Genomic DNA, 27,886 nt, shown 5'->3' on the forward strand with positions numbered 1-27,886 from the left:
AAATTTAAATTTAAATTTTAGTAAGAAAGAAAAAAAATATTTTAAATTTTATCTCACTAACTAAAATTAATTTTAAGATAAAAAATTACTTTATACATCATATTATAGGATAATGTGGTCATTTACTATTTTTTTATGACAAATATTGTCAAATAAAATGGTATAAAAAATTTAAAAAAAATGTATTTATTAGTTCAGGAAATACTAATTTATTTTTCAATAGAATAAATTATAGGAAGAATTTCATGTATACCAAATACACAGGTGTTCCAATAATTTTAACCGTTGATCTTAATTATAAAAAGTATATATAATATATATTTATTAAAATCATCCTTTAAGGTTACTAAAACACCGGTATTCTGGATGCATTTGAAAATTTTCCTAAATTATATATTGAATAACAAAAGTTGTTATTGGTTTTTCTTCACACTAACTAATACTCAATGATGGTGTTTTAGTACACGATATTATCAAAAAAATATTAATCAATCTAATAACTTTTGTAATGACATAAATTTATAAGATTGAAAATTTAAAAGTCATGTCATAAAATGTGAATCTTTTTAACAAGTAATAATGTAGCTCATATTTTTTTGACTTTAAGAATCAATACGATGCCAACAAATAAAATTATCTTAGGTAAATTTCAACAAAGACAAAAGTTCATAAGTATTTCTATTAGTGAGAAATTAATTTATTTTAAAGACAAATACAATTTCTTTCTACAGATTTCCTAATTCGGCAGGCTAATGACTAATCCATCACGTATTGATACTCTATTTATTAAGGGTCTACTGCTAACTAATAGATTGTTACACATAGAAGACCAGATTCGAACTCTAAAAACTTACTTAAGCGGGCAAATCATTGAGTGAGATGACCATTCAACTAATTCAAATTGGTTAAAACAAATACTAATTATTTTTAATATTTTTTGTTTCATCTTTTAATAAAAAAATTTATATAATTTTATATATTATCCGTGTATAACACAAAAACATACACTAATTATTATTAAATTTGTAATTTCTATTATATGTAACTCTTATTATTTTAATTTAAAAGTGATTAGATTCTTATTTTTTGTTACTTTTATCAACTTCTTCATGTTAGAAGAGTTTGATCTTCTTCTACGTAACATTAACAATTGTAATTATAATTATTGTAGTGGTAATGGTTGTGATTTGGTATTAAAATAATAAAATAAAATAAAATATTCGTTATAAAAGTTGTCTATGAAATTAAAATTTAACTTAAATATTAAAAATTAAAACAATGTATGCATAACTTTTTTTTTTGTTATTTACTCTTTGATATATTAATTTTTTTAAAACCCGATTCCAAATTTTTCTCTAACAAATCATACCACTTTGGGTCAAAATTTAAATTTATGGTGAAGTGGATTTAAATTCTTATCTTATGTGATTATATTACATTAATGATTTCAAATACTTGATGTATAGAAATTTGGTTGCACATATGAGAGACAAACGAAAATGGATCCTCTCTATTTTTTTTTGTTATTTGAGAGAATAAAGTGTCTCCTACCTTTAATTCTACAAGTGGGACCAAAAATAAATGAAAGAGAAAATACAATGAAAGGTGAGATCTTCCACTGAATATCATCCAATTTTTTTTTTCACAAAAGAGAATCCACTCCCGAGACAAACGGATCGAAATCTGTCAAATTGACCTACTTAACGCATAAAAAAATAGGAGACATACTATTCAAAATAAATGTAAAACTTAGTTTTTTATTTTAGTCATGATAAATACCTTTATCAAATCTTTTGATTAATAAGCGTCAAATATTTTTTTGTAAATGAATTTCGAGGTATAGTTTGTTTTTTGTGTTATTGTAATACATCTTTTATTTGATAGAGTGAGTATAACTCAGGCATAAGAACACGATGGATAGTTACGTGTAAAAGATACTCTGATGCTCAAATTGGTAAATGTTTAAGAGGTATAAGAATTTTATGAATATAGAATGTTAAACACATGAAATAAAGAACTTGTAAAATTTATCATGTGATGAGCACTTGTTTGAGATTAAATACAAAAGCTGTTTTATACACAAATGATTGATGAATAACATTGATAGTATGACTGTTTGATCATTAAAATAGTAATGAAAGTCATTAAATTTATCGATTACAAACCTAAAATTAAGACAAATAAAATCGAGTTATGAATTATCGTGTAGTGACTCAATAAATTATTCTTAATTTTAAGTTGATTATTTGACGAGGCATTATTCAATTTGATCCCCTAAAAATATATATATTTAATAAAATAATTTTTAAATTTTAAAAATGTTATATTAGACATTAATATACGAATTAAATTTAAATATTAATTAATATATAAAATTATATTAAATTTTTTAATTTTGATAACAAATTATCTTTAAAAATTTCAATCTTAAAATTACAAGTACAAATACATAATTTTTTTAGGGTAAAAAACATAAACAAGCCAAAGGAAGAACAATTTTACACAAATAAGTCGAAGCAAAATCTGATTCATCAATCAACCAAAGCACATTTCTATGTAGTTCGAACCAAGCTGGTTCGAACTCAGTTTTCACGTAATTCGAACCAAATAGGTTCGAATTACACATTGTAACCCAGAACCACATAATTCGAACCAATTAGGTTCGAATTACACTCATGAAGTAATTCGAACCAAAATCATATTTCGTACTAGACTGGTTCGAATTAGTGAGGACCAGACCTGTATATATATATGGTGTGAACGTGAGTTGCTATCAGTAGAGGGGGGTAAGATGGCGAGTGAGGATAGTTTCGTAGTGTTGGTTCACCACAGAGGATCCATTAAGGAGAAAACTCGTTCCGGTGTGAAGTTCACTGATAAGGATCCTCTGTGTGTTATCGTCAGGCCTACAACGAGGTATGAGGACCTTGTTAGCTCTGTACTGCTGAAACTTGGTCTAGAAGTTGTGAAACGGGTTAAGAAGTTTTTTTTATCGAATTCCAATCACGTGGAAACCGTAAAGTACGATTGTTTCACGATCGGGAGTGATGAGGACTTGCAGGTCATGTTTCATTGTCGCCGGCAGTTTCCAGAGGTGAGGACACCAGAACTGTTGTCAAAGTTAGTTGACGCGGTGTCCAGCTCGGGGGGTTCGAACCAGAATACCACCACTTTAGCCACGGTAGCCGGTTCTAGCTCCAGACCTGCCGTTGTATCTTCCTTCGTCCCTGCGTACGAGCCACCCATCCAACATGTCGCCTCCCCTTCGTTCGCTGTTGATCTCAACGGCAGTGTAGGCGACGAGGTCGGAGAAGGGGAACATCTGTGGACCTCTTTACAGTGTGTTGCACCGGCTGGGGTTGGAGATGGATTCTTGGATGATCCAGAGGACGATGATGTCGAGCCAGATATGATTGCTGATGACAGTGGCGATGATGTTGGAGCAAGTGAGCCTGCTGGGGCGGGCGGTGGTTCTAGCTTTGACACGCAGCAGTACCCTCCACATTTTTCCTCTTTGGACTTGGATGGCATGAGGCAGGATGGGGTTCCTGGGCAGCCGGCTGGATTTGGTGCTAGAGATGCTGAAGGGTCTGCAGGTCTGACAGAATTTCAGGTTGGTCAGCAATTTCCGGATAAAGAAGAGGCCCTGTTAAGTGTCAAGACTTATAGCATCTGTCGAGGGGTACAGTACAAGGTCGTGGAGTCTGACTATCGCCGGTATGTGGGCAAGTGTTCTGAGTTCGGCAATGGGTGTACATGGTTGATTCGGCTTAGTCTCCGACAGTGCAAGGGACTTTGGGAGGTCAAACGTTACAACGGACCGCATACTTGTCTCGCCACCTCCATTTCCAGCGACCACAGGAGTTTGGATTACCATGTGATATCGGCATTCATTATGCCAATGGTTAGGGCTGATGCATCCGTCAGCATCAAGGTGCTCCTAAATGCCACCGCTGCACACTTTGGGTTTAGGCCAACTTACAGGAGGGTCTGGTTGGCGAAGCAGAAGGCTGTTGCCCTCATCTATGGTGACTGGGATGAGTCGTACAACGAGCTCCCAAGGTGGGTGTTAGGAGTCCAGTTGACGATGCCTGGTACTGTTGCAGTCCTAAAGACGAGCCCTGTTCGTGTGGGTGGACAGTTAGACGAGTCTCGAGCTTATTTTCACAGACTATTCTAGACGTTTCCACCGTGTATCGAGGCATTCCATCATTGCAAACCCCTAGTTAGTATTGACGGCACCTATCTGTATGGCAAGTATGGTGGAACGTTGCTTGTCGCGATTGCACAGGACGGGAACTCCAATATACTCCCTGTTGCGTTCCCATTAGTCGAGGGTGAGAATGCTGAGTCGTGGTCCTTCTTTCTCTCCCACCTGAGTCAGCATGTGACACCGCAACTGGGTCTACTGGTTATCTCGGACAGGCATAACGGCATCAAGGCCGCGCTTGAGGCCCCTGACAGAGGCTAGTTACCTCCGTCTGCGTACCGGGCATTCTGCATTTGACATGTTGCGGCAAATTTTGCCCTCACCTTCAAGGGCAAAGACGCAAGGAGGCTACTTGTGAATGTGGCGTACGCTAAGACCGAGGTCGAGTTTCATTACTGGTTTGATATTCTTAGGTCCGAAGATCCGGCGATGTGTGACTGGGCGAACCGGATTGAGTATTCGTTGTGGACACAGCATTGTGATGAGGGGCGTAGATTCGGACACATGACGATGAATATATCTGAGTGTGTGAACTCGATCCTCAAGGGTGTCAGAAACCTTCCTGTGTGCTCGCTAGTGAAGGCAACATACGGAAGGTTGGCCGAATTATTTGTTCGCAAAGGGAGAGAGGCTGAGGCGCAGATGGGAACCAGAGCACAATTTAGTCAGCACTTGGTGAAGTGTATAGAGGCCAACTTGAAGACGGCTAGGTGCTTCACGGTTACTGTGTACGACAGAGATAACTCCGAGTTCACCGTCGCAGAGACAACTTCGACTGGTTCTTTCTCACTGGGTAGCTACAGAGTCTTGCTTGCATCTCACACATGTGACTACGGATACTTCCAGGCACTTCATTTCCCGTGTCCCCATGCACTGGCATGCTGTGCTTACTCACGACTTACATGAGAGCCTTACGTCCACCAGGTGTATCGTCTTAGTTCGGTCTTCAGTGTGTATCGGATGGGTTTCACACCTCCCATTTCGGAGGGTTTCTGGCCACCATATGACGGGCCGACTGTCATCCCTGACCCCAACAAGAGGCGTGCGAGAGAGGGTCGTCCGAGGTCCACTCGGATACGGACCAATATGGACGAGGCAGATCCGAACCGGCCAAAGAGATGTGGGCTTTGTCGGCAGCCCGGCCACACACGTCGGAGCTGCCCACAGCTCGGAGGAGCAGAGCACACACGGGGACATGATTAGATGTATTGGTGGCTTTGATACTTTTGTTATTTCAATTTCGCGTTTAGATTCCACTATTATCGGTTTTCTTAGTTGTAGTTTGTGACTGATAGAATTTGTTAACGTTAGTGCGATGTACTTTGAATGGGATTTTAGTTAATGAATATGTTCTGTCTACGCAATTTTAAACGAAATGTATGTCTAATGCACACCGGAATAAGTAACTGTACGAGTTTTATTAAGACATGATGCAGAAACTATGTTCGTAACTTAAATTGCTGTCTGGAACGAATTCTGAGTAATTTGAACCATCCTAGTTCGAATTACTTAGTGACTATTTCTTCAATGTAATTCGAACCTAATTGGTTCGAATTACGAAGCTATAATTCGAACCTAATTGGTTCGAATTATGTGGTTCTAGTTACAATGTGTAATTCGAACCTATTTGGTTCGAATTACGTGGAAACTGAGTTCGAACCAGCTTGGTTCGAACTACATAGAAATATACTTTAATTGATTGATGAATCAGATTTTGTTTTGACTTATTTGTATAAAATTGTTCTCCCTTTTAGCTTGTTTATGTTTTTTACCCATTTTTTAATATACCAAATCAAGCCTTACAATAAAACCTACTCGGTGGCTCTAAAAGCCCGGAGGGCCTAACACTACTGTTAGTTTGGGAAAAAAATATAAAATAAAAAAAAAACATACCCAGACCCATAACCCGACCCGATTTGCAAGAAACCCTACTCGGTGGCGCTAAATGCCCTATCACACACAATAGCAGCCTCCACACCTGCGAGCACTCTCGCTCTCTTCTCCGACGCGGTCGCACCTCTCCCTCCATTCCTCTGTGGCTGCGTTCCTAGCTTCTAACCCGCCGCTCTCGCGTTCCCCCATTCCTCTGCTTCGTCCCTTCGCCGCCGTCCCTCACTCGTCCAAAGGTCTCATTCGTGTTCCGTTTTGTATTTTTGTTTCTGCTATTATTTTGTTCTTAGTTTTTGTATTTCTGTCGACAGTGATTGATTTTTTTAGTATAAGCAAGTTGGCCATGTACCTATTCTTGACTATTTTCAATTTAAGTCATTAGTTTGTTCCCAATTATCTTTTTAATATTTTATTGTTTGGTTTCTATATAGACTTTCTGCAATATTTTATGTTCATATGTTGTGGTGTAATCTTAATTCCATTATGTTCCTCGTTTCTTTTGAGACCTATATAAGTCATTATCACCTTTTCATATGTGTTCTGTTTCTGTTAGTGTTTGAATTTTGTTCTGGCTGTTAGTCTTTTCTTAGGTCTGGAATTTCTCTCGAAACTGTTTCATTTTTTTACTATAAGCAAATTTCCAATGCACCTCATATTGACTAACATCAATTGAAGCCTTTAGTTTCTACTCGATTATGGTTTTTTTTTATATATATATTGGTTTGTTCTTTTTGTGTTTGGACTTACTGCAATATAAATTGGTAGTTATGATGTTCTTTGGATTTTTTGGTTCTGCACTCATTTTAGTCACCCATTTTTTTGAAGACTTACACCAGTAATTATTTCCCTGTCAATAGTGTTATGTTTATGTTAGTGATTGATTTTTTTCCAATTATCTGCAATACTTTCTAGCATCTCAAAGCCTACAACACTACTTGCAGTTGTTTTCTTTACCCCATTTTGAAATATTAGCCTTTAATGATTAATTAGATTTTCAAATCAATGAGCTTTACTGGCTTAGGGTTTAAAAACTAAGATTTTTGTTAAAAAATGATGCAGATTTTTTTTTTTTGCTTTGAGCTTTACTGGTTTAGGGTTTAACTAAGTCAGATTTCTTTATTGAAATCTTTGTGAAATTATATGATTTTTTCAATATTTAATGGATTTAGTAAATTTCTTTCTTAAAAAAAAAGAAACCGGTGGGCTAAGACTGCCAGCCAACTGTTAGGTAGGGCAGGGTAGAGGTATATGACCGCCTCAATAGGTGGTGTGACGGCCTGCTTGCTTGCATACCAACAGCCAATTAAACTTAAAAAGAAATTCAGGGCTCTTTTGCAATTTTAAGGAAATAGGTGATGGGTACACTCCATAAATGTTTTTGACAGGTCCATCGATGCCCTTTCTCTGAGAGGAAACTATATAAACAAAATTAAGAATCCAAAACCTAACCCGTCCCATTTATCAGTGGCTTCTCATCCCTCTCCTTAGCTTGTCCACCCTTCCTTTCCAGTTGCCGCTAGCTGTCTCTGTTTGTCCCATCGTCGTCGCCGCCCTTCATTTTTGTTGTGCTGTTGTTGATTTCTGGTATTATGTTCTGCTTTTTTTCTCTCCCCCTTTTTTTGGTGTGTACTCCAGCTATGGTTTTTGGCTCTGTTCGGTTCTTTGGAAAGAGTTTTTATATTTTTATCTTTTGGAGGGGGAAAAAAACTGTTCAACAAGTAGCAAATTTGTTACTATTTAAAATTTGCCGGTATTTTTTTTTCTATTAACAGTGTCTGAAAGTGTCAAAAATTTTCTCGCTCTTAGGATTCGGTAAGAGAGATGGGGGCCAAGGCAAAGAAAGCTATGAAGAAGAGTTTGAAGAAGGCTACTTCTACCAAGCCATCATCTTCTTCCATCAACAAATCAGAGGCTTCTGATTATTTGGTATGAATGAATGTGAATGAATGTTGACATTGCTTCTAATTTTGTTCTTTTTTGGTTATTTTGTTTTATTTTATTTTTGCTTTAGCCCTTGGAAGGTGGTCCTGCTCGCAAGCTCCCTGAACAGAAGCCTTTGGAGAGTGCCGCAACGGTGTTGTATATCGGCCGCATTCCGCATGGGTTTTATGAGGAGGAGATGCAAGGTGCAACTCTTGTTTCATCATTTCCTTTTCCATATTATATAATTTTTTTTCCAGCCTAGATATGTGTTTGTAATGAAGCTTAATTAATTGTAGGTTTTTTTGGACAATTTGGAACGGTCAAGAGATTGAGAATTGCAAGAAATAAGAAAGTATGATTCCCTAAACTTGTTTTCATGTGTTTGTGTTTGTTCACACTTGTATTAGTCTATCTATGGTGTTAGTCTTAAATTGTTATTATAGTTCTTATTTTTTTATTTGTTATTTTTTAGAATGATCTCATAGTTAGTGCGTGTATGAGTTGCTCAACATTGAAAATATTTTGATAATTTTATTTTTAATTATTGTTGATTGATACTAACCATATCTATTTCTTATATTTTACAGACAGGAAAATCAAGGCATTTTGGGTTCATCGAATTTCAGTCTCCTGAGGTAGTAGATCTTTCATGTGATCTGTGTTCTGACTTGAGTTTTTCAACATGTCATAGATTTCTATTTCTGTGGTAATATCGCCTTGATATGTAGGTAGCTAAAGTTGTAGCCGAAACTATGCACAATTATCTGCTTTTCGAACACCTTCTCCAAGTCCACTTGATACCCCCTGAGGAAGTTCATCCACGATTGTAAGTTATTCTTTCTCTTCCACTTCTATTTCCTTTTGAGGTTTCATCACATGTTATCTTAGCATTAGTATTTGTTTTCTTTATTTCCTTCTTTAGAAAGCAAACATTTTATTAGGTGCACCAAAATAAAATGAAAAACATTCAATTCACGTTGAAATGTAAAGAAAATTGGCTAGAAACCCTTGTGAGATATTTATTGCTCTATCTTCTTCCAAGGTCTTACTCCAAAAATGACAATAAATAGAAGAAAAAAGTGAAAGGCCTCTGAATACAAGGTTTTAGCTAGAAACAGAGCTAAACACATGCATATTTGCCTCCTTTATTACCAATGCTAATAAAATGGCATACTTGGTCATATTTGATTGAACTAATTCAGTAATATCAATATGTATTCGCATAAGTGCAAAATAAAATTAAAAAAAATAACTAAATTTTGAAAGAAAAAAAAAGGTTTCTTATTTTGAATACCAAGAAGATAATTTGAAGACGTGGGGATTTTAATTTGTAGATGGAGAGGTTTCAATTACAAGCACAAACCAATCGATTCAGTACAACTTGAACGAGGGCGACATGACAAGGTAACTAATTGAGGAAAAGTATATGTTTCTGAGAGTTTTCAATGTGATTCTCAGTATTATAGCAAGTGTATAATGTTCTTTGGCAACATTTTATTCAGGAAAGAACATTGGAAGAGTACAATAAGTTGGTAGAAAAGATTGTGAAGCGTGACAATAAACGACGAAAAAGGTTGGAGGCTGCTGGCATTGATTACGAGTGCCCTGCGATTGTGAGCTTTTTACCTGCTTACCTCCATTAATCTGTGTTGCTTAGATACTTTCTTTTTTCAGTCATAGGAAGTTTTGCGTCTGGAATTTCACTCATGATATATATTATTGTTGTTCCAGGTTGGTAACATCCATCCCGCACCGAAGAAAATAAAGTTTGAAGACTAAGGAGGAATGGATCTTGCAATATGCTGTTCTTGATGTTTGTCAGGGTGCATATTTTCTATATACCATACATAATGAAAGATATGATTTTGCTGAGTGTACTGAAGAGTTTGGTAGAGGAAGAATGCTGTTCTACTAGGGTTGACGTGAGAATTGCCGTTTTAGGAATTTGTTTATCTTTGGCAGTGAATTATTGAATTGTTATCTTTTCTATAGTATTAGAGCCTACAAACATACTTAACCATGTATTCTCAGAAGTTAGGATTTTCTTATAGAATTATGCTGTGGAGATCCACACATTTTCACCCGACTTTTTGTTGGCAAATTCAAGTTATCTTCTAATGAAACGAACATTGCGAAGATCAAGTGCACCAAAATTGGATTCATGTAACATCACCCTCAATTCCTCATCATATAACCAAAATATTGGATCTCCCTAATTATGTTATCTGGGGGATGATAATGGATTATAAATTTCACCCGCATTTTCAATAAAGAATGAGAAAAACAACTAATGGCATGATGAGTAATTTTCTTGTTTATGTTTAAAGGAGTGGTATCAATTTCATTCAAAAGATGGAATTCATACTGGACTAGATCATCAAGCGTTTATAGAAATGGTTAATATATTGCAATTGGTAAATTTGATAATTTGGTTTTTGAATATTTGAACAGGTACATAGAAACAAAAGGGAGTACCAAATATCTAATTTGCAATCTATTTAAAAAAAGAAGGCTTTCACAAAACCAATTCTCCAGGTACTTATATAATTAAAGTTTATACCAACCACCTTTTGTCCTAATGCCAATGGAGGCTCCCATTGGGTGTTTAATTGGTTACGATTAGAGACTTACTGTCCAGAGTTCACTTTTTGGAATTAAACCCTGCAAGTGGTTTGTTTCAGACTTACCTTGCAAAAAAATAAAATAAAATTTGATTTACATCACATTCTTATATTGTTTCTAGTGAATGTAGATGATTTGGGGAAAATAATTGCAACTCTCGTCATTGCTCAAAATGACGTTTCATAAGCACAAACTAATGAAACTATGTTATAAGAAACTTATGAAGCTCACAATCAATCAATAATTTTAATTGAATTACAAATTAATCTATATATTAGAACAAACAACCAAATCCACAGCATCAGCATCAGTTGCATTTTTCTTTTCTTTCTTTTTTCAAAGTTCTGTGTCGCATAATCGAATCATCAACTCAGAAACCATTCTACGAGCAAAAGGTATGTAGCTTAAGCTGTACCTGTGATAATTTGGAATAATTAATGATCTTAAACGTAAGTAAAACATGACCATGCTTTAATTAAAGTTCCTCTTAAAATGCTTCATCTGTGAAATAGTTTTCAAGACACAACTTTATCTCTAGGTCTATTTGGTTTTTGTTTTGCGTTTTCAGTATTTTCAAAGTTTTAGGATTTGCGAACGAAGAAACAAAACAATAAAATCCTGTTTATTTTAATTTTCTTTTTCATTATAGGGTAAAGTATGTTTTTTGTCCCTAACGTTTGCATTTTTTTTCAAAAATACCCTTAACGTTTAGTTTTATTCAATTTTGTCCTTAACGTTTTCGATTTGTGTCAAAATTACTCCTGAACATTATTTCCATGTAAAACTTTAGGGACAAAATTAAAAACTTTCAAGGGTAGTTTTGACACATTAAAAATATTAGGGACAAAATTGAATAAATAAAAAGCGTTCAGGATATTTTTGAAAAATATTGCAAACGTTAGAGACAAAAAGTATACTTTACCCTTCATTATATCATTCATAAAATTATAAAACTCAGGCACTAAAATAAAAACAGAATATAGAAACAAAACCCAAATAGACCCTTATTGTCCAAGGTAAACTTACCAAATAAGAGCACCAATCTCAATTATGATAGCAATTATAGTCAACAACTTGTCATGAATCTACAAAAAGAAAGAAGGATATCAATTGTTATGAAAAACAATACGAATTGATCAGACTCCACTATCAAATTGGGCAAATAGACAACAGCAAAAAGGTTGCTGACGATTATTCAACATGAGAAATATTACCTTGTCCCCATAGGATGGAGTATGGTCCAGACTTAAAATGGGTCACATTCAATCCTAAGTAATGACGGGGTAAGACTAAGCGAGTATACAAAGAATTAGTCATTAAATCTCTTCCTTTTACCCATTTCTATTGTTCAATACTCGAGAAAATTAAGGCTTGCAGAATTATCAGCATATTAGAGAAATGACTCTGTATTATCAAATGGTGTATGACTTACCAAGAGCGCACATATGAGTGCTATAACCACACATCCGATGTATATGGCTGTTGCAAAAACACGAGCAGTATCAAACATCATTCCGAGTTGTTGTGCAGGTCCAAGAAGAAAGGCTGTGCTGCCAGATATACAACACAAAAGTTGGAAGGTGCATTGAATTGAATCCAGTCTAGGGGAAAAAATTAACTCTAATACAACCAGAAGTTCGAGGACCAATCGAATCTACCTTCCCACTGCTAATACGTTTCCAAAGGTGAATAATAATGCAAATTTGATGGGTTTGGCAAAAACAATCATTGACTGCAAAATAGAAAAAATAAATAAATAAAAAATGAAATATCATGTGTTCAGTTCTCAACATTTGACTTGCGGTTCGTATTGTACAGAAATTGAAGAAAAGAAAGCTAAAAACCATTGATCACACGAGAATAGAAAATTTATCACTTAAAAAATATCACTATTTTTACATTAAGTTATGCACAAGCTTCAATGAAAAATAAATACACCATTGATCCTTGGCTCTGGTTCGTGATGTTTCTAAGATCAATTAATTGGTATTCATTGCTATAGAGTCCTGGGTTAGAGTAACACAAAAACAAGAAAAACATTCCTTGAGGGTGGTCAAGAGATCCTTATTCTCAGATACAGATGCTTTCTGATAAACGAAAAATACCACGAAAATAACTAGAATAGCAACAAAATAACAAAATATAATATCAAAAGCCGTTGTGCTTCCAATAGTTTGAAAAAGCTTTGCACTTTAACTGTTTTGTTTCTAATGTCCTAAATTGGACAAACGTTATTTATATACTTTCTCTTAAAGTAAATTTATACTTGGTGAAATAGAAATATACAAACAAGGCAAATAAAACACATAAATACCGCAGAAGCAGAACAAATATAAAAGTAGCACAGTTTCTCTTATGGTCTTACCAGTAACATGCAAGCAAGACCAGCAATCAAACAAGCTGCAAATCCGTAAATTCTCTGCTTCGTCAAGACACAAAAACAGAAAAAATGTTTAGAGCCAAAAGATCAAAATAAGTTTAGCCAGCAAGGCTTGTTTGAAGAGTTTTGGAAGTACCTGTGTTGGAGAGAGGGAGCAGAGGCCACCTGAAGCCTCACCCAACAAGCTCTCCCCTTGCTCTTCATCATCTCCAACTAAAGACTTCCACATTTTTTACACGAGAATTTCTTGCTCACTATTCACACTACAGAAACCAGGAGGGGGAAAAAACTCAATATAACCTAGTGTAGATTTTTTACACGAGAATTTCTTGCTCACTATTCACACTACAGAAACCAGGAGGGGGAAAAAACTCAATATAACCTAGTGTAGAAATGAAGCAACTTTGTGGTTATAGGGATATATAGAACAAATTAAACCAGATACAACGCAACACTTCAATTTTATCCTATCATATAACCAACGTTTTAAGGCTTCAGAAGAAGCATGCAGCAACTGACGCTTCAGCATATGGCTTAGAAGAATTGTACTAAATTTGTATTGTGTCTAATCTTTCCATCCAAATATCAAACAAAAGAACAAGTATCGGAGGCATCACCAAGGAATAGCCTTACCCACAAGGTGATTTTGGAATGGGAAATCTCAACCTTCTGGTAATGTCTATCTGGATATAACTCAATATAATGATTTAATCACACCTTTAGTTTTGACACTAGAAAATAAGTTGTTTTGTCACTGTTGACTTCTTGAGCATTCCATGCATCCAAAAACACCTGAAAATCACATTTTAAGATGTTATCTGCCAACATTTTCAACAAGAAAACTTTTAACACATTTCGAACATCTTTCCCTTAACAAGCGACCTCATGCACTACCATTGAACTCTAAATGTGACCAATACACAAACTCACCTACCTTTGCTGAAATGCGGCAGCATAGGTACCATAATCTAAACCACTTGGTGATGAAAAGTAAATACTTTAATAGAATGATTTCATGGATCACTTCTATTAAAAGCTGAAGTGGTTGAGTAGAGACAAATGAGTGACTTAAAATGGTTTTCTGTCTTTCACTCAAACTTTGGGATTAATGCCCAGAAAATAAAACTAAGCTACAATGTCTCAAGTCTCAACACAAGAAAAAGGTCCTACTAACTCTACCAGAAGCCTAATTAAACTTCCACATTACAATTATTTTGGTTTTCAAAGGGTATCCATTGCTGGATAGACTAATCCCTTTCAATGCCGAAGACGAGATTCGAACACCCAACCCCAGGTTAAGAGACTAGATAACGACCCACCATAACACATCCACAAGGTTTTTCTCCATTACAGATAAAAATTTATACCAGACTCCAGTACCATTTTCTTGATACCAAACTCGAAACCTATAAACAAAAGCTCAGCAACAATGATGGAACAAGCTACTATTAAAGTTTTATACTAGTTAACCAACATCAAAACAAAAAGAGAAAATGAATGAAACACGTTATTATTATTATTATAGAAGCTTACGCTTTTCAGTTAGGATTTTGTTTAGGTGAAGACTCGCATAAGCGAAGTTAATAGTTGAAAATCCTTAGAAGATTTGACATATTTGATTAAATTATCGTCTAATAATTGTTAACTATTAATTTTACATGAAAACAACTAAGTTTCTACCTGTATTTACTTGTCCCTGAAAGTAAGAGTTCGGGAAAAAACTCGCAACAAATCTTGCAAAATTCGAGTATATAGAAGAGTTTAATTTGGTCATTCTATGAAAGTGGAGATTGGAAAAGGTAGTTACCGGAAATGGCATCAATGCGTTGGTGTTGGAGGAGTGACAAATTCTGAAGGAAAATTTATGGCAACTTTTTGGCTTCTCTTTTTCCTGAAATCCACCTCAACTGACTCACCGTACTCCAAAGCTCTGCAAATGTGTGTTCAACACGAAAGCGTTGAACATCCTAAGGCCTCGTTTGGCAAAGGAAAGAAGTGGAAAGCACAAAGGAAATTTAATTTCTACAATGTTTTGTTTAAATTAAGAAATTTGAAAATTTTTTATTTAAATTTTAATTAAATATATTATTTATCAGTCACCCTCATTCAATATAATTATTTTGATGAAAATAATTTCATACTCAAATCTACAATACATGCATTCACAAATAAACACCAAAAATTATCAAAGAGACATCTTGTATTCTTAACTGAAAAAGCATACATTATAAAATATTAAAATATATTTCTAATAATTTTGTGTATCTATTTAATTAATACTATTTTAAATACATTTATGGAAAAAGATAAACACGCAGCAAATTACTATATATTAAACAAATTTTAATTGAATTTGTCAAAATGAATACAACCTAAAATAAATTTTACAAGAATAAAATAAAATGCGTATAAAAATTTTGTATTGTTTTAGTTGAGTTCACAAAATATTGAGAATTAAATATATTGATTAGAGATATGTGGATATCTAACTAGTTATTTGTTTATATTCTGATTCATGATAAGAGTTCAAATTTAAAATGACTAAAACTTAATTTATAATTTATAGAATAAGAGTTTAGGTCTACATCACATAACTTATTGGATCTCATAGAGGTCTACCACAATAGAGATAGTTCAATTTGACTTATTCGAATAAGATGAATTTCAATTAATTCCTATAATCTCTATTACTAATTTAAAAAGGAAATCACAATTTTTCTAAACAAAAAGGAGAAACCACCCACTATCAAAGATGAAACAGCTTTAGAAGTGTTGACTAGCTCATCAGGTACTTCTATAAATATTCTAACACATTGAGGTATTTTTCAAACTCTAACTCATAAAAATTTGTCTCAAATTTTTAGTAACTTAAATATCGGAGTCCCTTGCATATACTACCCATCAACCTCGCCGGAGAACTCACGATTTCACCCATCAACCTCACCAAAAAGCTCAAGGTTTTACCTCGCTAGAGAAGACATCAGAACATCCTATAAAAAAGAGTTTGGATCTCACATTCAGACCCAAATAATATTGATTTCGGATAAGTCTTGAAACACTACTTAATAATTATATATCAAATAGAGGCATATAATTTAGTTAAGGTTTTGACACTGAAAATGAATAATTTAAATAACAAAAAAAAAAACTTGCAGATTAAATAGAAAAAAGTTGCATTGAGTGAGCTTCAATGGGTTCACAGCATGAAATTTCTTGAATGGTTAATCTCACCTCACTTACGAACACAAACAAATAATAATCTAACTTCGCTAACTTGCTTAACACACTCATTGACTTGTTTAGCAAGCAACCAAAATTAGGGATTCTAATAACTAATAAGAAGTATCCAACAATTCAAGTTTTTTTTTTTTTTTAGTTTTATTTTTCACGTAAACGGTCTAACAATTTTCTTCTAACGATATAATCAAAGCTTTTCCTTGCAATTTGACTGGTAAGAGAAGATACATACGAAATATACTGAGGCTTGCACTAGCTTTTATAGAACGAAGCAATATTATGAGTCCCATTTACAAAACGCCAAGAGCCTAAAGCCACTACGGCTTTTATTCAGCGCCATAATTCCAAGAAAACCAAACACTAAGAAATTGGGAAAAATTAAAAGAAAAATTTTTTTTTCCACTTTTCTGTTTTCTTTCCTGTACCTATGGTTTGATTAAAATTACAGCTTAGGTTAACTATGAGGTTCCCACTAATGAAGGGGATGGGTTAGGCTCCTTGTGGAGAAACAATAATGTCATCCTGATCTGTGTATATTATAGTCCTAATTCATGAACTTGCGGCAGTTCGGAGCTTTGCATAAACAAGGGACCTTAAATTCATCTGGCTCATCAGGATCAAACAAGTAGTCATACCTGTCAGATACATTCAAGATTAAGTTAATTTGAACAAACAAAATGTATGCTGAAGTTGCAACACAAGCACAAGCACATTGCATGAACATGGCAGCACAAGCATGAAAACATGCAAACATGAAAAGATCTAGAGAGAGAGATACGTTAGCTCATCGCCAGCCGTTACATCAGTCTTGGCAATGAGTGCGATCCGGCTCTCATCATCACCTACACTCATGATCCTTGCATAGCAATTTGGCATACACTGTGTTACATGAACGAAGATCCGGTAAAGATGGGAGTATTAATAATCAATGGTAAGGGTACAGGGGGAACAATAATGTACAAAACCAATAAATATCAGCCATGATTGGCCTCTCCAACAGGTACATATTCAGCTTCAAGGATTTCATATTCATACACATTAAAGGATTTCACAATCACAAGTTTCAACAAAATAGGTTGACTAGTTTGATGTTGTTCTAAGTTAGGTTGACTTACAGAATGGTTAATTAGCCTTGCTATATTTCCTTTATCAGTGGCATCTACTACCACTTCTTCACTTATCTTAAATAGCTGCCAAGAGAGAGAAAACAACCCAATTTAGTATTACAGAACATGAACAATGAACAAGAACAAGAAATATGAATCTAGAGGCCACAAACACAAAGGATTAACTCACATAGCAGTCTTTCCCTTCTAATCTATAGCGTGCCTCCCTGAGATCCGCAATGCTACGTCTCACTTGTTCACCACGATATTCAAGAACCTGTTTTGAAATAAATCATGCTAATTATCAAGGGTTGTGTTCCGATTTACTGTGAAATTTAAAATACATAATGCATCAATGGGACTTCAGAATCTTTTCATATTTGAGCATGACAATACCATTTCTCCTTCTTGAATATTTCTACGTGCAAAAAGTCCCCATCCATGAATGCCTGATCTACCAAAGCAAACCCTTTCATTTTCGGTTCTCTGGAATCATGCAAGTTGTACCCACAACATAATCAGAAATTGAGTACAAGGGCCAATAAAACACTTAAGAGATTATTTTACCTGTAAGTGGTAAAGCCGCTCTCTGAAAGAAGAAAATGCCTGAGGCTCCTGTACCACCTGCTTGAGGGAATTACCCAGGAAAAAAAAAGGAAAAAGAAAAAAAAAACGTGAATCTTTCATTTCTTGAGAAAATATAGGAGAAGAAAGAGTATTTACTTTGGGAGCATTCAAACTCTGTATTGCATCTAAAGGATGATGGTAGGGACCCCTCACGTGATGAGGAACGGCATCAGCTGCTGATTTCTAGCAAGTGGAAATCCCAAAAATGAGTGAAGGGGCATAGTTTATGAGGAGAGATAACAGTGCCATGGACATACTAGAGAGATGAAGATAGTGTACAGAGAAGTGAACAATTCAAAGAAAAGTTCATAAACCATGGTATTTCACTGGTAAATTCCATTAATTTATGATCGAAAAAACAATTTAACTTGAAGTATGAATTGCACCGAAAATGTAAAGAAGTATCAAGAGTAAATGTTACATTGACAAAGCATTATGTTACAGATTTTGCAAATGAAAATAAATCTCTGCATCTTACCTTTTTGGTGTAGTTTGTTCTTTGAAAGATTCGACATCTAGCGGCAGAGAATGGCTCATGTTCAGTATCATCTGCTTGAGGGGTTTCTTCTACCTTTGTTCTTCTAGAGGAAATTAGCCTGGAACCCGTTTTTTTCTTAGTTTGTAGAAGACTTTTAGTTGAAATGACCCCAAGGGGGGTTTGCATAATCAAAACAGTGTCTGGATTGGGAGCCCTGCAAGTAATATTAAAACAAAAAGCTGACAGTAAGATTCAAATGAATCTTAAATTCATACTTGAGGAATTCAAAGAAGAGTAAAAATTGTGGCAAAAGCAAACTCTGAAAAAGCAACCGTATAAAGGGACAAAGAAGAAAGTATTGTCTCTTTTGTTGTAATTGAAGATTCTATACCTGTGATAAGCACAATAGGAAACCATTTTTGTTGTCTGTTTACCATTTTTCTCCGAAATGTGCAACTGCATTTAAGCAGGAAAATTTAGAGAAAAAAAAATAAACCATTTTTGTTGTCTGTTTACCATTTTTCTCCGAAATGTGCAACTGCATTTAAGCAGGAAAATTTAGAGAAAAAAAAAGTCTCTAAATTATCTATAAGAAAATGCAACATGTCAACTAAACATTAGTCATGATGCATAACTGAACTGAAATCCAAATTGTAAGAGGTTAACAACAATTCACAAATGGAAGCCCGAAATAATAAATAAAAAATAAAAACCAGAGTTGATCCGACCTCCATTCGGTAGCCAGCCCTTGATGCACACATGGCATGGAAATAAGTAGAACACTTGCAACATTGTGTGCATGAACCATGAATTTGCTTACAAATAACACAAATCTGAAATTCAACAAACACAATTTAGATTAACATAGGCATAAAGAAGGAACAAGAGACGTCAAATGAAAACCATTTAGGAAACCTGTAGTCTATATCATTTTACAATTACGTTTTCTAAAGAAACTGGGTATTGATATCTCACCTTAACAAAAGAACTTGACGGAATACTAAGAATACCCAAAGCAGGCTCCATCTTCTCATCACTAGCAAAAGCCACTTCAGGCCGAAACCAAGCACAAGTGACATGAACCCATAATGTGTCAATATCTGTTGGCTTTAGAGCACCACCTAAGGAACAATAACACATTAACATAGTGAGGATAAAACAACTTTACCAAAGCTTCAAGATACTATAATATAATTTTATAGCAATACATAAAAGAGAGGAGGAAGAATAACACATTTATATGAATTTACAAGGTTGAAAGAATCAAGTCGGCAAATGGGAAATCCAGAAAATATAATTCACAAGGAAGAACTGTGTGTATAATGCATTTTAAACATCGAGAAATACCCACCTTTTACGGGGCAAAGACAACACTCCCGTTTAATTTCAGGTGTTTCACAAGCTTTACACACCCATGATGTGAAGTCTCTAACATTTCTTGCACCGTAGCATTCTTGATGAACAGCTATTTGACATCTGTAAAATGTAATGCATTGCAATGCAATTCAATAGATAGTGATGATGACGGAATCAATTGTAAGGATGTAGCAAGTTTGATACTATATCAAGTATCAATTCTCCCAAAAGCTAAAACCATAAAGAGACACATCAAGGTTTCTTATATTAAAATATTTAAAGTTACAGATATAACTACTCATGATTTATTTTTCTAGAACATCTATGATCTCACTACATTTATCAGCTACAAAATGTTTACACCACACAGCAGCTTCTTCTGATCCTTGTATCTTGATGGTTTGACTATTTAAAAAAACATATACAAACAGATATTAAACTGAAGATGCTGTTTTACCTGTTGCAAATGATAATTTTGTTGTAGTCCCAATCTTCAACCCATCTGCAAACAGCACATCGTTCTGTAGTCCACTTAGCACAAACCGGTTCATACTTCTCTGTCATAGAAAACAGTCTTCAGCAACATTATCACTCTCAGGAATTCTTCTAGGAAAATCATGATATTATGAATTTGTACAACAAAGAACTATGATTAATGTACCTTGCAAAAATGTAAGCAACTTCTGCTTCCTTTCTTTTAAGGAAGGTTTTTTGGGTTTGATAGAAACTACGGCATTAGAATGAAACTCAGCCAATTGCAGCATCTGAGAAATTAAAATGGGTTTTATTAGTTACAAATTAAGTCATGTCTTAAGTTAAAATTTTGGCCCCATAAATCTAATCTGCAACCTGAATCTTTCTTCCTCTAGGCGTGCCATATGCTAAATCGTAAAGAGACTAATATTATAAGTTTGCAGAGCTTCTCAAGAGTTCAGCATTATTGGCATTCACTGAAGACTTCATAATTCAAATAAAATATTGATATTGGTGAATAGTTGTATTATTAAATTTTAGACCTAAATCACAAGATGCAGAAAACTTAAATTAATAATAGTATTTGTAAACTATAACATGACAATAATATATAGCCAGACTATGAGTTCATTGACCAAATTACGACTCCAGAAAGAGAATGATTAGACTCTTAACAGTCAATTATACTACAGGAACCAATTAGTATCACATTTTCAGATAAAAAAAAAAAGTATATGGGGACATTATGCACCAAAATCAAACAATACAGATTTGTACAAACCCATTGTTCCAGTGATAGCATGGAGCCTTTCACCCGAACACTTGTTCTCCAATTTCTCAATTTGGAACCTGTGTGGCGTTCCCATTCGCTAAGCGATTGCTTTTCTGTCTCACAAAAACCACACTTGCAAACAACTCTGTAAGAGAACATGAAAAACAAACCATTAACAAACAATTCTTCCTATCATAGCCAAAAGGAAGAAATGAATCCTTCAGAAGTCAGACAACATCGTCCAATTTATGATTAGCATCAATTAATTTCAAATGTGAAATATAATTGGATACCAGATAACCATCTTATATGATTTATTGCAATCATGAATCTGGATTTCATATAAATGCCAAATCATAATAAATTAGGATATAAGAAAATTATATTTTAGAGAAACCTGGAAATAGTGCGCTGTTTAGGTGAGCTTAGTTTTAGCTTATTTATGCCCCTACATTATTTTCACCTTAATATTTCATGACTAACAAATTGAGCTATCAGAATAAGGCCTTAGTAATAGGTTGATACCCTAAAACAACATGTAGCTATGTTAGCCCCCCCCCCAAAAAAAAAACCAAAAAAAAGGGAACTCTTTTTATAACCACATTCTTTTTGAAGTAACTATCCAGAAGCTATCATTTTCTACTTTAAACAATTTTCTTATGACAGTAGAGCTTATCTAAGAAGTAAGAAGTTCTTTTGCAATACGGAACTAGTTTGGGTGTTTACACAAGGAAGAACTAAGACTAAACTAAAGTTTCCTCAAAATTGCCGGGGACAAGTATTGGTGCAAATTTGGTTAACTTACAAATTGCTAAAACTAGAATCATTCATCTGAAGCAACAGAGGACACAACCATTTAACTGTTAAGGAACATAAGATCTACCACCAAAAAGTAATAAATAACCATAGAATCAAAAGTGATGATGATAGTGATAAACCTAAAATAGAATAGGAAATGAATTCTGTAAAAAAATACTTACAAGTGAAGGCTTGGATGATAGATTCCTTCCACACCATTGCATAGAACATTGACCCTTTTTGGAAGCACTAGCTGCCCATTGTTTTTGCTCCATCTAGAACATAAGCTTCCACCATAGTCAGAAATCCAAATAATAATTGTAAAATGACATATTTTCTAAAAGAGCTAAAATATATATATAATAAATCAGTAGATGAACACCACTCCAAACAGGGCAGATACTTCCAAGGAATATTAAGAAAAAATGGGTAAAAAAGTAAGAACTGTATACACTTACTTGACTTTTGGCTGTGATTTTTCGGAATCAGATAACTCAAAATTAAACTTCACTTTGCAACTAGGGCAGAAATAATCAGTGCCTCCAAGATTCTTCACAAAACAGAATATATTGATCAGAATAAAACAAATTGTCTCTTTATGAGCTTCAGATGCTGAGAAGATAAATACTCAGATATCAAGAGTAGCAGATAAACCTTGAAAAGGTTGCCGGAAATTTTGTCACATTCTGCATGCACCCACACTTTACATCCATCACAACGTACCTAAAAGGTGGAAAGAAATTAGTACCCAAAAAAACAGGTATTGCATTGAAGACACCAAAGTGCCTTAAATAGCTCACAGAATTCAACTATCTCACCCAGCTTCCACTGTCTGAATGATTCCAAATTTTCTTGCATATGCCACAATAATGCTTAGATTTTGTTAACTGTCCAAGAGAAATATATTTCAAACATTATAAAAGATGGAATTTCAATAATAAAAAATAGTTAAATTATAATGTTTCTGTACAGACTCAAACTAAATGGCTAGAAGAAAAAGGCAAGTTATACATACCCCAACACATGTTTTGCATAGGAGTTGGCGAATAGGAGTTGAGTTCTTTGTTTTTTTCGACATTTTGAAAGGAAGGTTCACTCCACATGCTTCACAAGGCCGTGTGTCTATTTTCTTATTGATTAAATCCTACATAAGGAATTGAAATCAATAAACCTTTACTTAAACATGATCAGATGTCAGTAAACTTTCCAACTCCTGATTCTACAGTAACATATAAGAAAAAGGGACTGACAAGGGCATAAGCAATCTGAAGGAATTGGTATATGCCAAATCTACAAGCCAGTATTTGACTATTTGGGCCTTTTACTCAGAAAGAACCAAGCAGTGGCACAGTAAACTCAGTTACAAATTTGAATTGAATTCACAATTTCACATCCATCCTTAAAATCCTCAAAACTTAATGCATGAGCTGGTAAAAGGCCTTCTGGATACACCAAATGAATAAATATTCCGTGCTGCTGATGACTTACCAGATTTAGAAAGCGTTGCTCAGCATGCTGGTTTGCATGAGTAACCTCCTTCAATCTCTTTACACCCGAATCACTGTAGGTAGTGTTGATAGCTGATGAATTAATATCTGCTATCAACTTCTCTGTAAATCCCTGATCCGCCAAAAATGCCTCCTCTATTGCAGTTTGAAATTCAGATGGATTACAGTAACTCAACTCAGACTGCCCCTGAAACCTAGATCAAGTATAATACTAAGCCAGTAAGCACAAATTCTTGAAGCAAGAAAAAAAAAATCAAAGAATCAAAATTTTAGTTCTAGAAAACAAATGTGAGTAAGCAGACAACTAAACAAACTGCTCACCTGTCTACATAATCCATAAATGGAAATATCATCCCATACTTCACCCATGCATAATCCTGCTTAAATATCATCATCAAAACACAATAAATGGCCATTACATCAACAAATAGAAGTTGCTAAAAAATTATTTCATTTTTTTAAAGATGGTCAATACCCTTTCATTTTCTTTCCCTGAGTATCCAAGAAACATGACACAAGCCGTATCAGCTATGCATGTCCTCAAGACAAGTTCAGGTGCCTGAGTGGTAGGATCAATGACAATGGCAGGCCAAAACGGTTCCTTCTTTCTCGCTTTTGCCCACACGATATCACCTGCATAAAAATCTTCTGGTCCATACAACCCTTCTTCCTTATTCTTCCTCTTCTTCTTCTCTTCTTCTTCCTCTTCTTCTTCTTCCTCTTCCACCTTCAGAACTCCCTCATTCCTTGTTATGTCAACTTCCTCCACCTCCACAAATCCAACATCCTCAAGATACACCTCACGCTTCCTCAATGCCATCGAGCCGCGCGAATTCGAGTTCAAACACAATGTGGCATAGCTCTTACTCTTCTGCCCATTCCTTTCCCCATTTCTTCTCTTGCAAGAAGCCTTTGGTGCCTCTTCCACACTCTCAAATTCACTCGTACCATCCTTCCTCCAATCATCCATAACCGAATCGTTGAAGCGCGAAGGCAGCACCTGAACTCGCCCCCGCGAAGTCCGCACAAGCGGCGGCCGAGACACATTACTATCCTTCTTCCCTCTAACCGCCACTGCAACTTCCTCTTCTTCAATTTCATTCAAATCATTCGAATTCGAATTCGAATTTACCTCCACTTTGCCCCGAGAATAAGATATCTCCGTGGTGCACATATTAGAAAACGTCTTCTCCGGTGGTAACACAGCAGCTGCAGCGCCGAGTAACCCGCGAAAACTCGCGGGAATTACGCCGGCGGCGAAGCCACAGAGGATGTTAATTGGATAATACCCGTTGGTAGTTTTCTTCTTCTTCTTACGAGTGGACGCGGCTGACTCGTCCCCTTCACCCGCCGAGTCACCGAGTCTCTTCCGTTTCAGACTCGGCATTTGGAATTTCAGGTTCCGCTTGATTATCATTGTTTAAAGAAAATATTTAACGGTTTAACGAACAATCACCGCAGCTGCATTGAGTAAATTAAACCCCGAAGCTCCGATTCGAGAGAATTCTACAGTTTCTCTAAAACCCGAGGATTTGGCTCCCTTGGGAGGAAATATAAACCCTAATCTGGAATTTGTGAATTCCGATAAAACAGAGCAATAAAGGAAAATCGGAAAACGAAGGATGTGTTGAAATGTTGATTGAGAAAAAGTTACAGAGAAGAAAGAACTGGTTTCGCGGAGAAAGAGAAACTGAGTTACGAGAATGTCGCGGGATTTTGATCCACGAGATCGAACGAACCAGCAACTCTGACAATGAAAAAAGAGGGATCTGTTTTCGGCCAAACTCGAAGACAAACTCAGAAGAGAGAAAAAATATATATATAACAAATAATTTAATATTTAATATATAAAATAATATTGTGTTACGTAAATCCGAGAAAAAAAAATTGTAATGTGAATTGCTTTTGATGAAATTTTCTAAACGATTTTATTTTATTTTATTTTATATATTTTGGAAGAGAGAAGGTAGAAGGAGAAGAAGGATATAGAGAGAGAAAATAGTTTGGGCGTTAAGTTGGAGTGCGTCAATGTTGTAATTTACGGGAGATGTGAATGTGAATTTGCATTAAGTGATGGAGTAGCGAAACTTGGGCGTCACGTGTTGCCAAATTCGTCATCGTAATTTTCTTTCTTCTCGCAATAGATTCGGAGTAGTGAAAATGTGAATAATAGTGAAGACGTGATGAGCCAGATCCTCTGCTGAATGCAGTAATGTGCTTCATAGTGTTACGTACAGGCACAAGGGGGAAAAAATGAATGAAAGATTTCCGAGAAATTCGGAACCCTAATAATAACAATTTAACAATAACATTTATGAATGTGTGTGTGTTTATATATGATTTTGATATATCTATAGCAAGTTTTGTATTTTCCGGCGACGAATATAAGATTCTCTGTTTTTTTTTTTTTGGCCTTTCTGGTAAACTATTGGTTCTGTTATGTTGAATCCTTCTACTTCGCACAACAATTAGAGCTACGGAAAATTACTAATGAGTTGGTTTTCTTTTCTTTTTCTTTTTTTCAGATAAAGGAGGACGACGTGAAACAGTGCATAAGGAGCACCGGCAGGTTCCGAGGAAAATAATTTTGTTGGTAGTTTTTAAATTTCTTTTTTGGGTTGAATTCATTTTTGTAATGGAATAATAATTTGGTTAATATATGTGAATTGAATAAATCGTTGGTTTTCTAACAAAATATAATTTTTTTATTTAACTCTGTTGTTCAATCATTTGAAGAAGAAAGCAATGGTGGCATGGAAGTTTGTACAAGACTACAAGTACAGTTGCCATTTGCAAGGTTAACATGATATATTGATATACCTTTTTCTTTTTTATAGAATTCTGGGCTAATAGATTACGTTATTTATACTTACAAAAACAAAAATAACGACAACAGAGGTTGTTCAGTTAGAAATATCTAAACGATTATTGCTGAAAAAGAAGCTGTTTGTTTGAAGGCTGAGATGCAACATGATTATTGCTGAAATGGGAAATTGTTTGAAGACTGAGATACAAGAAGTTAAGGCAGTAAAGAAAAAGAACGTTTATAGGTTTATTGTATTATAATTTTATGTTCAATTTTAAAGGTAGAAAATAGAAATAGATAGTGACCGGGGTGTGTGGGATGTATTCATTCAGTTGATTTCAGGATCCGATCCCTATGGTAATTTTGAATATCACTACTTGCAACTCACAAGTTCTTAGATTGGTAAATCTTTATCTAAGTTATATAAATACAATGGGGTGCATATCACTTCCCTTCCCTTTTTACATGGCCGGATTCTAAATCCACACTAAGATGCTAGTAGTAGCCTTTAGAATGTAGCATATGGGGTGGTTCCAAATCCATGATGATATTTATCATTATTATTATTAATATGTTCATAACATGTAACCAAAGAAAAAAAAAAGTAATTTTAAAAATTTATTTTGTGTTTAAATTTTATTCGAATAAATAATATATAGATCAGATCTAAATACCTGTGTACGTTAGTAAAAATCACTTTTTCTTTTGATGGTACGAAGGTGTTATGCGTATTCACACCGAGACAAACCTTTGTTGTCAACTCCTTGATCAATAGACATCTGATCTAAATTGAAAAATTTCTTGCAACTTTTTGCACGCCATAAAATTCTTCTCTAAAAATTAGGTTCATATATGCTTATGTATATAGAGGTAAAAGAATAAAATTCTTGTGTTTTATTCTTATCTTTTTTCTCTACTCTTAGCATATATATATATATATAGTATGAGACTTGTTACTGACTTTAAATTTGAATCTCAATTCAAATTTAAATCGTATATTATTATTTTAAACTTGAATATTTCAAATTTATTAATCCTATCATAATTCAATTTCAAATAGAATCGGTTAGGATCTCATCCAAATTTAGAATTCAAATTTAAAAATAGAATAACTAATTATTCTCAAATCTCATTTAACATTCTCAATAAGAGAAAGTATAGGGAGCTAATGGAATATTTGTACAATGTGTACAATGGAGGTTTAGAGAGTATTAGAGATATAACCATTAGTGTTACCCTTTTCCCATTAGCTGAACCTTTTGGGATAAGTGATATCATGACATGGTATTAGAACTCTATATCCAAAAGATCAAGAGTTCGATCCTTGGTGAACCCCAAAATCAGTTTAAAATTTTAGGATGAGTAGTTTCATGACCTGAGATGTTTATTATCCCTAATACTCGGATGGTTATTATGGATGATGTAATGATGTTCATTTTGTAACTCAATAGTCCATTGTACACATTGTACACTTATTATTATTATATTCTTTGTATAATTATTTATTTGATCAAATCAAAATAATAATTTAATAATTCTACAGCAAAGGTTAGAATACTCGTTAGTGTGTGACCCCATAAGTTCAATACTAAGCAGGTAGTAAATTAGTCATACTAAATTTACTAATCAAGGTTGGTGTCTACCAACACTCCTTAACGACTCGATAGTATAAAGTAATATATTTTTACTAAGAATCTAA

General features: G+C 34.6%; 4 protein-coding genes across 7 annotated transcripts; 2 read left to right on the forward strand and 2 right to left on the reverse strand.

The window, feature by feature from the left end:
• Positions 1–2,791: 2,791 nt before the first annotated feature.
• Positions 2,792–4,471, forward strand: LOC107494929 (uncharacterized). Its single transcript, XM_016115971.1, has 2 exons — positions 2,792–4,129; positions 4,259–4,471. The coding sequence occupies exons 1-2, from the start codon at positions 2,792–2,794 to the stop codon at positions 4,469–4,471; spliced, it is 1,551 nt and encodes a 516-aa protein (XP_015971457.1).
• A 1,693-nt stretch (positions 4,472–6,164) lies between these two features.
• Positions 6,165–10,109, forward strand: LOC107495017 (uncharacterized RNA-binding protein C1827.05c). The gene is made up of 9 exons (XM_016116055.3): positions 6,165–6,336; positions 7,907–8,026; positions 8,112–8,226; positions 8,320–8,375; positions 8,611–8,658; positions 8,752–8,849; positions 9,358–9,427; positions 9,526–9,636; positions 9,755–10,109. Exons 2-9 carry the CDS (start codon positions 7,922–7,924, stop codon positions 9,800–9,802), a joined length of 651 nt encoding a protein of 216 aa, XP_015971541.1. The 5' UTR covers positions 6,165–6,336; positions 7,907–7,921; the 3' UTR covers positions 9,803–10,109.
• A 349-nt stretch (positions 10,110–10,458) lies between these two features.
• Positions 10,459–15,034, reverse strand: LOC107495018 (uncharacterized). Of its 4 annotated transcripts, none has more exons than XM_016116057.3 (8): positions 14,833–15,034; positions 13,743–13,817; positions 13,162–13,288; positions 13,011–13,064; positions 12,304–12,377; positions 12,078–12,195; positions 11,672–11,730; positions 10,461–11,060 (listed from the first exon to the last, which is right to left on the reverse strand). In XM_016116057.3, exons 3-8 carry the CDS (start codon positions 13,252–13,254, stop codon positions 10,982–10,984), a joined length of 477 nt encoding a protein of 158 aa, XP_015971543.1. In that variant the 5' UTR covers positions 13,255–13,288; positions 13,743–13,817; positions 14,833–15,034; the 3' UTR covers positions 10,461–10,981. The 4 variants fall into 4 exon arrangements, with proteins under 4 accessions (XP_052119226.1, XP_052119225.1, XP_015971543.1 ...); XM_016116056.3 differs by having other exon boundaries at positions 10,463–11,060; positions 13,659–13,817; XM_052263266.1 differs by lacking the exon at positions 13,743–13,817 and having other exon boundaries at positions 10,459–11,060.
• Positions 15,035–16,487: 1,453 nt separating this feature from the next.
• On the reverse strand, positions 16,488–25,747 carry LOC107495019 (histone-lysine N-methyltransferase ATX5). The gene is made up of 23 exons (XM_016116058.3): positions 23,857–25,747; positions 23,703–23,758; positions 23,362–23,575; positions 22,889–23,017; positions 22,692–22,760; positions 22,528–22,596; positions 22,332–22,423; positions 22,056–22,148; positions 21,085–21,220; positions 20,491–20,593; positions 20,287–20,386; positions 19,825–19,949; positions 19,449–19,594; positions 19,202–19,306; positions 18,865–18,929; positions 18,474–18,687; positions 18,092–18,178; positions 17,936–17,992; positions 17,765–17,854; positions 17,559–17,645; positions 17,378–17,452; positions 17,041–17,141; positions 16,488–16,897 (listed from the first exon to the last, which is right to left on the reverse strand). The coding sequence occupies exons 1-23, from the start codon at positions 24,796–24,798 to the stop codon at positions 16,807–16,809; spliced, it is 3,246 nt and encodes a 1,081-aa protein (XP_015971544.1). The 5' UTR covers positions 24,799–25,747; the 3' UTR covers positions 16,488–16,806.
• Positions 25,748–27,886: the final 2,139 nt, after the last annotated feature.

This window comes from Arachis duranensis, chromosome 6 (genome assembly GCF_000817695.3).
Source record: "Arachis duranensis cultivar V14167 chromosome 6, aradu.V14167.gnm2.J7QH, whole genome shotgun sequence".
NCBI lineage: Eukaryota > Viridiplantae > Streptophyta > Magnoliopsida > Fabales > Fabaceae > Arachis > Arachis duranensis.

Bases quoted from the DNA above. Each gene is read 5' to 3' on its own strand.
- LOC107494929 (XM_016115971.1), top strand. From the start codon at position 2,792: ATGGCGAGTGAGGATAGTTTCGTAGTGTTGGTTCACCACAGAGGATCC. The intron at 4,130-4,258 runs GTGGGTGGACAG...CTGTATGGCAAG, and splicing joins TAAAGACGAGCCCTGTTCGT to TATGGTGGAACGTTGCTTGT.
- LOC107495018 (XM_052263266.1), bottom strand. From the start codon at position 13,254: ATGTGGAAGTCTTTAGTTGGAGATGATGAAGAGCAAGGGGAGAGCTTG. The intron at 13,065-13,161 runs GTACTTCCAAAA...TTGACGAAGCAG, and splicing joins GCTCCCTCTCTCCAACACAG to AGAATTTACGGATTTGCAGC. The intron at 12,378-13,010 runs GTAAGACCATAA...TCTATTTTGCAG, and splicing joins GTCTTGCTTGCATGTTACTG to TCAATGATTGTTTTTGCCAA.
- LOC107495019 (XM_016116058.3), bottom strand. From the start codon at position 24,798: ATGATAATCAAGCGGAACCTGAAATTCCAAATGCCGAGTCTGAAACGG. The intron at 22,597-22,691 runs GTGAGATAGTTG...TCCACCTTTTAG, and splicing joins ATTCAGACAGTGGAAGCTGG to GTACGTTGTGATGGATGTAA. The intron at 18,930-19,201 runs GTCGGATCAACT...GCTTAAATGCAG, and splicing joins GGGCTGGCTACCGAATGGAG to TTGCACATTTCGGAGAAAAA.
- LOC107495017 (XM_016116055.3), top strand. From the start codon at position 7,922: ATGGGGGCCAAGGCAAAGAAAGCTATGAAGAAGAGTTTGAAGAAGGCT. The intron at 8,376-8,610 runs GTATGATTCCCT...TATATTTTACAG, and splicing joins GAATTGCAAGAAATAAGAAA to ACAGGAAAATCAAGGCATTT. The intron at 8,659-8,751 runs GTAGTAGATCTT...CTTGATATGTAG, and splicing joins TCGAATTTCAGTCTCCTGAG to GTAGCTAAAGTTGTAGCCGA.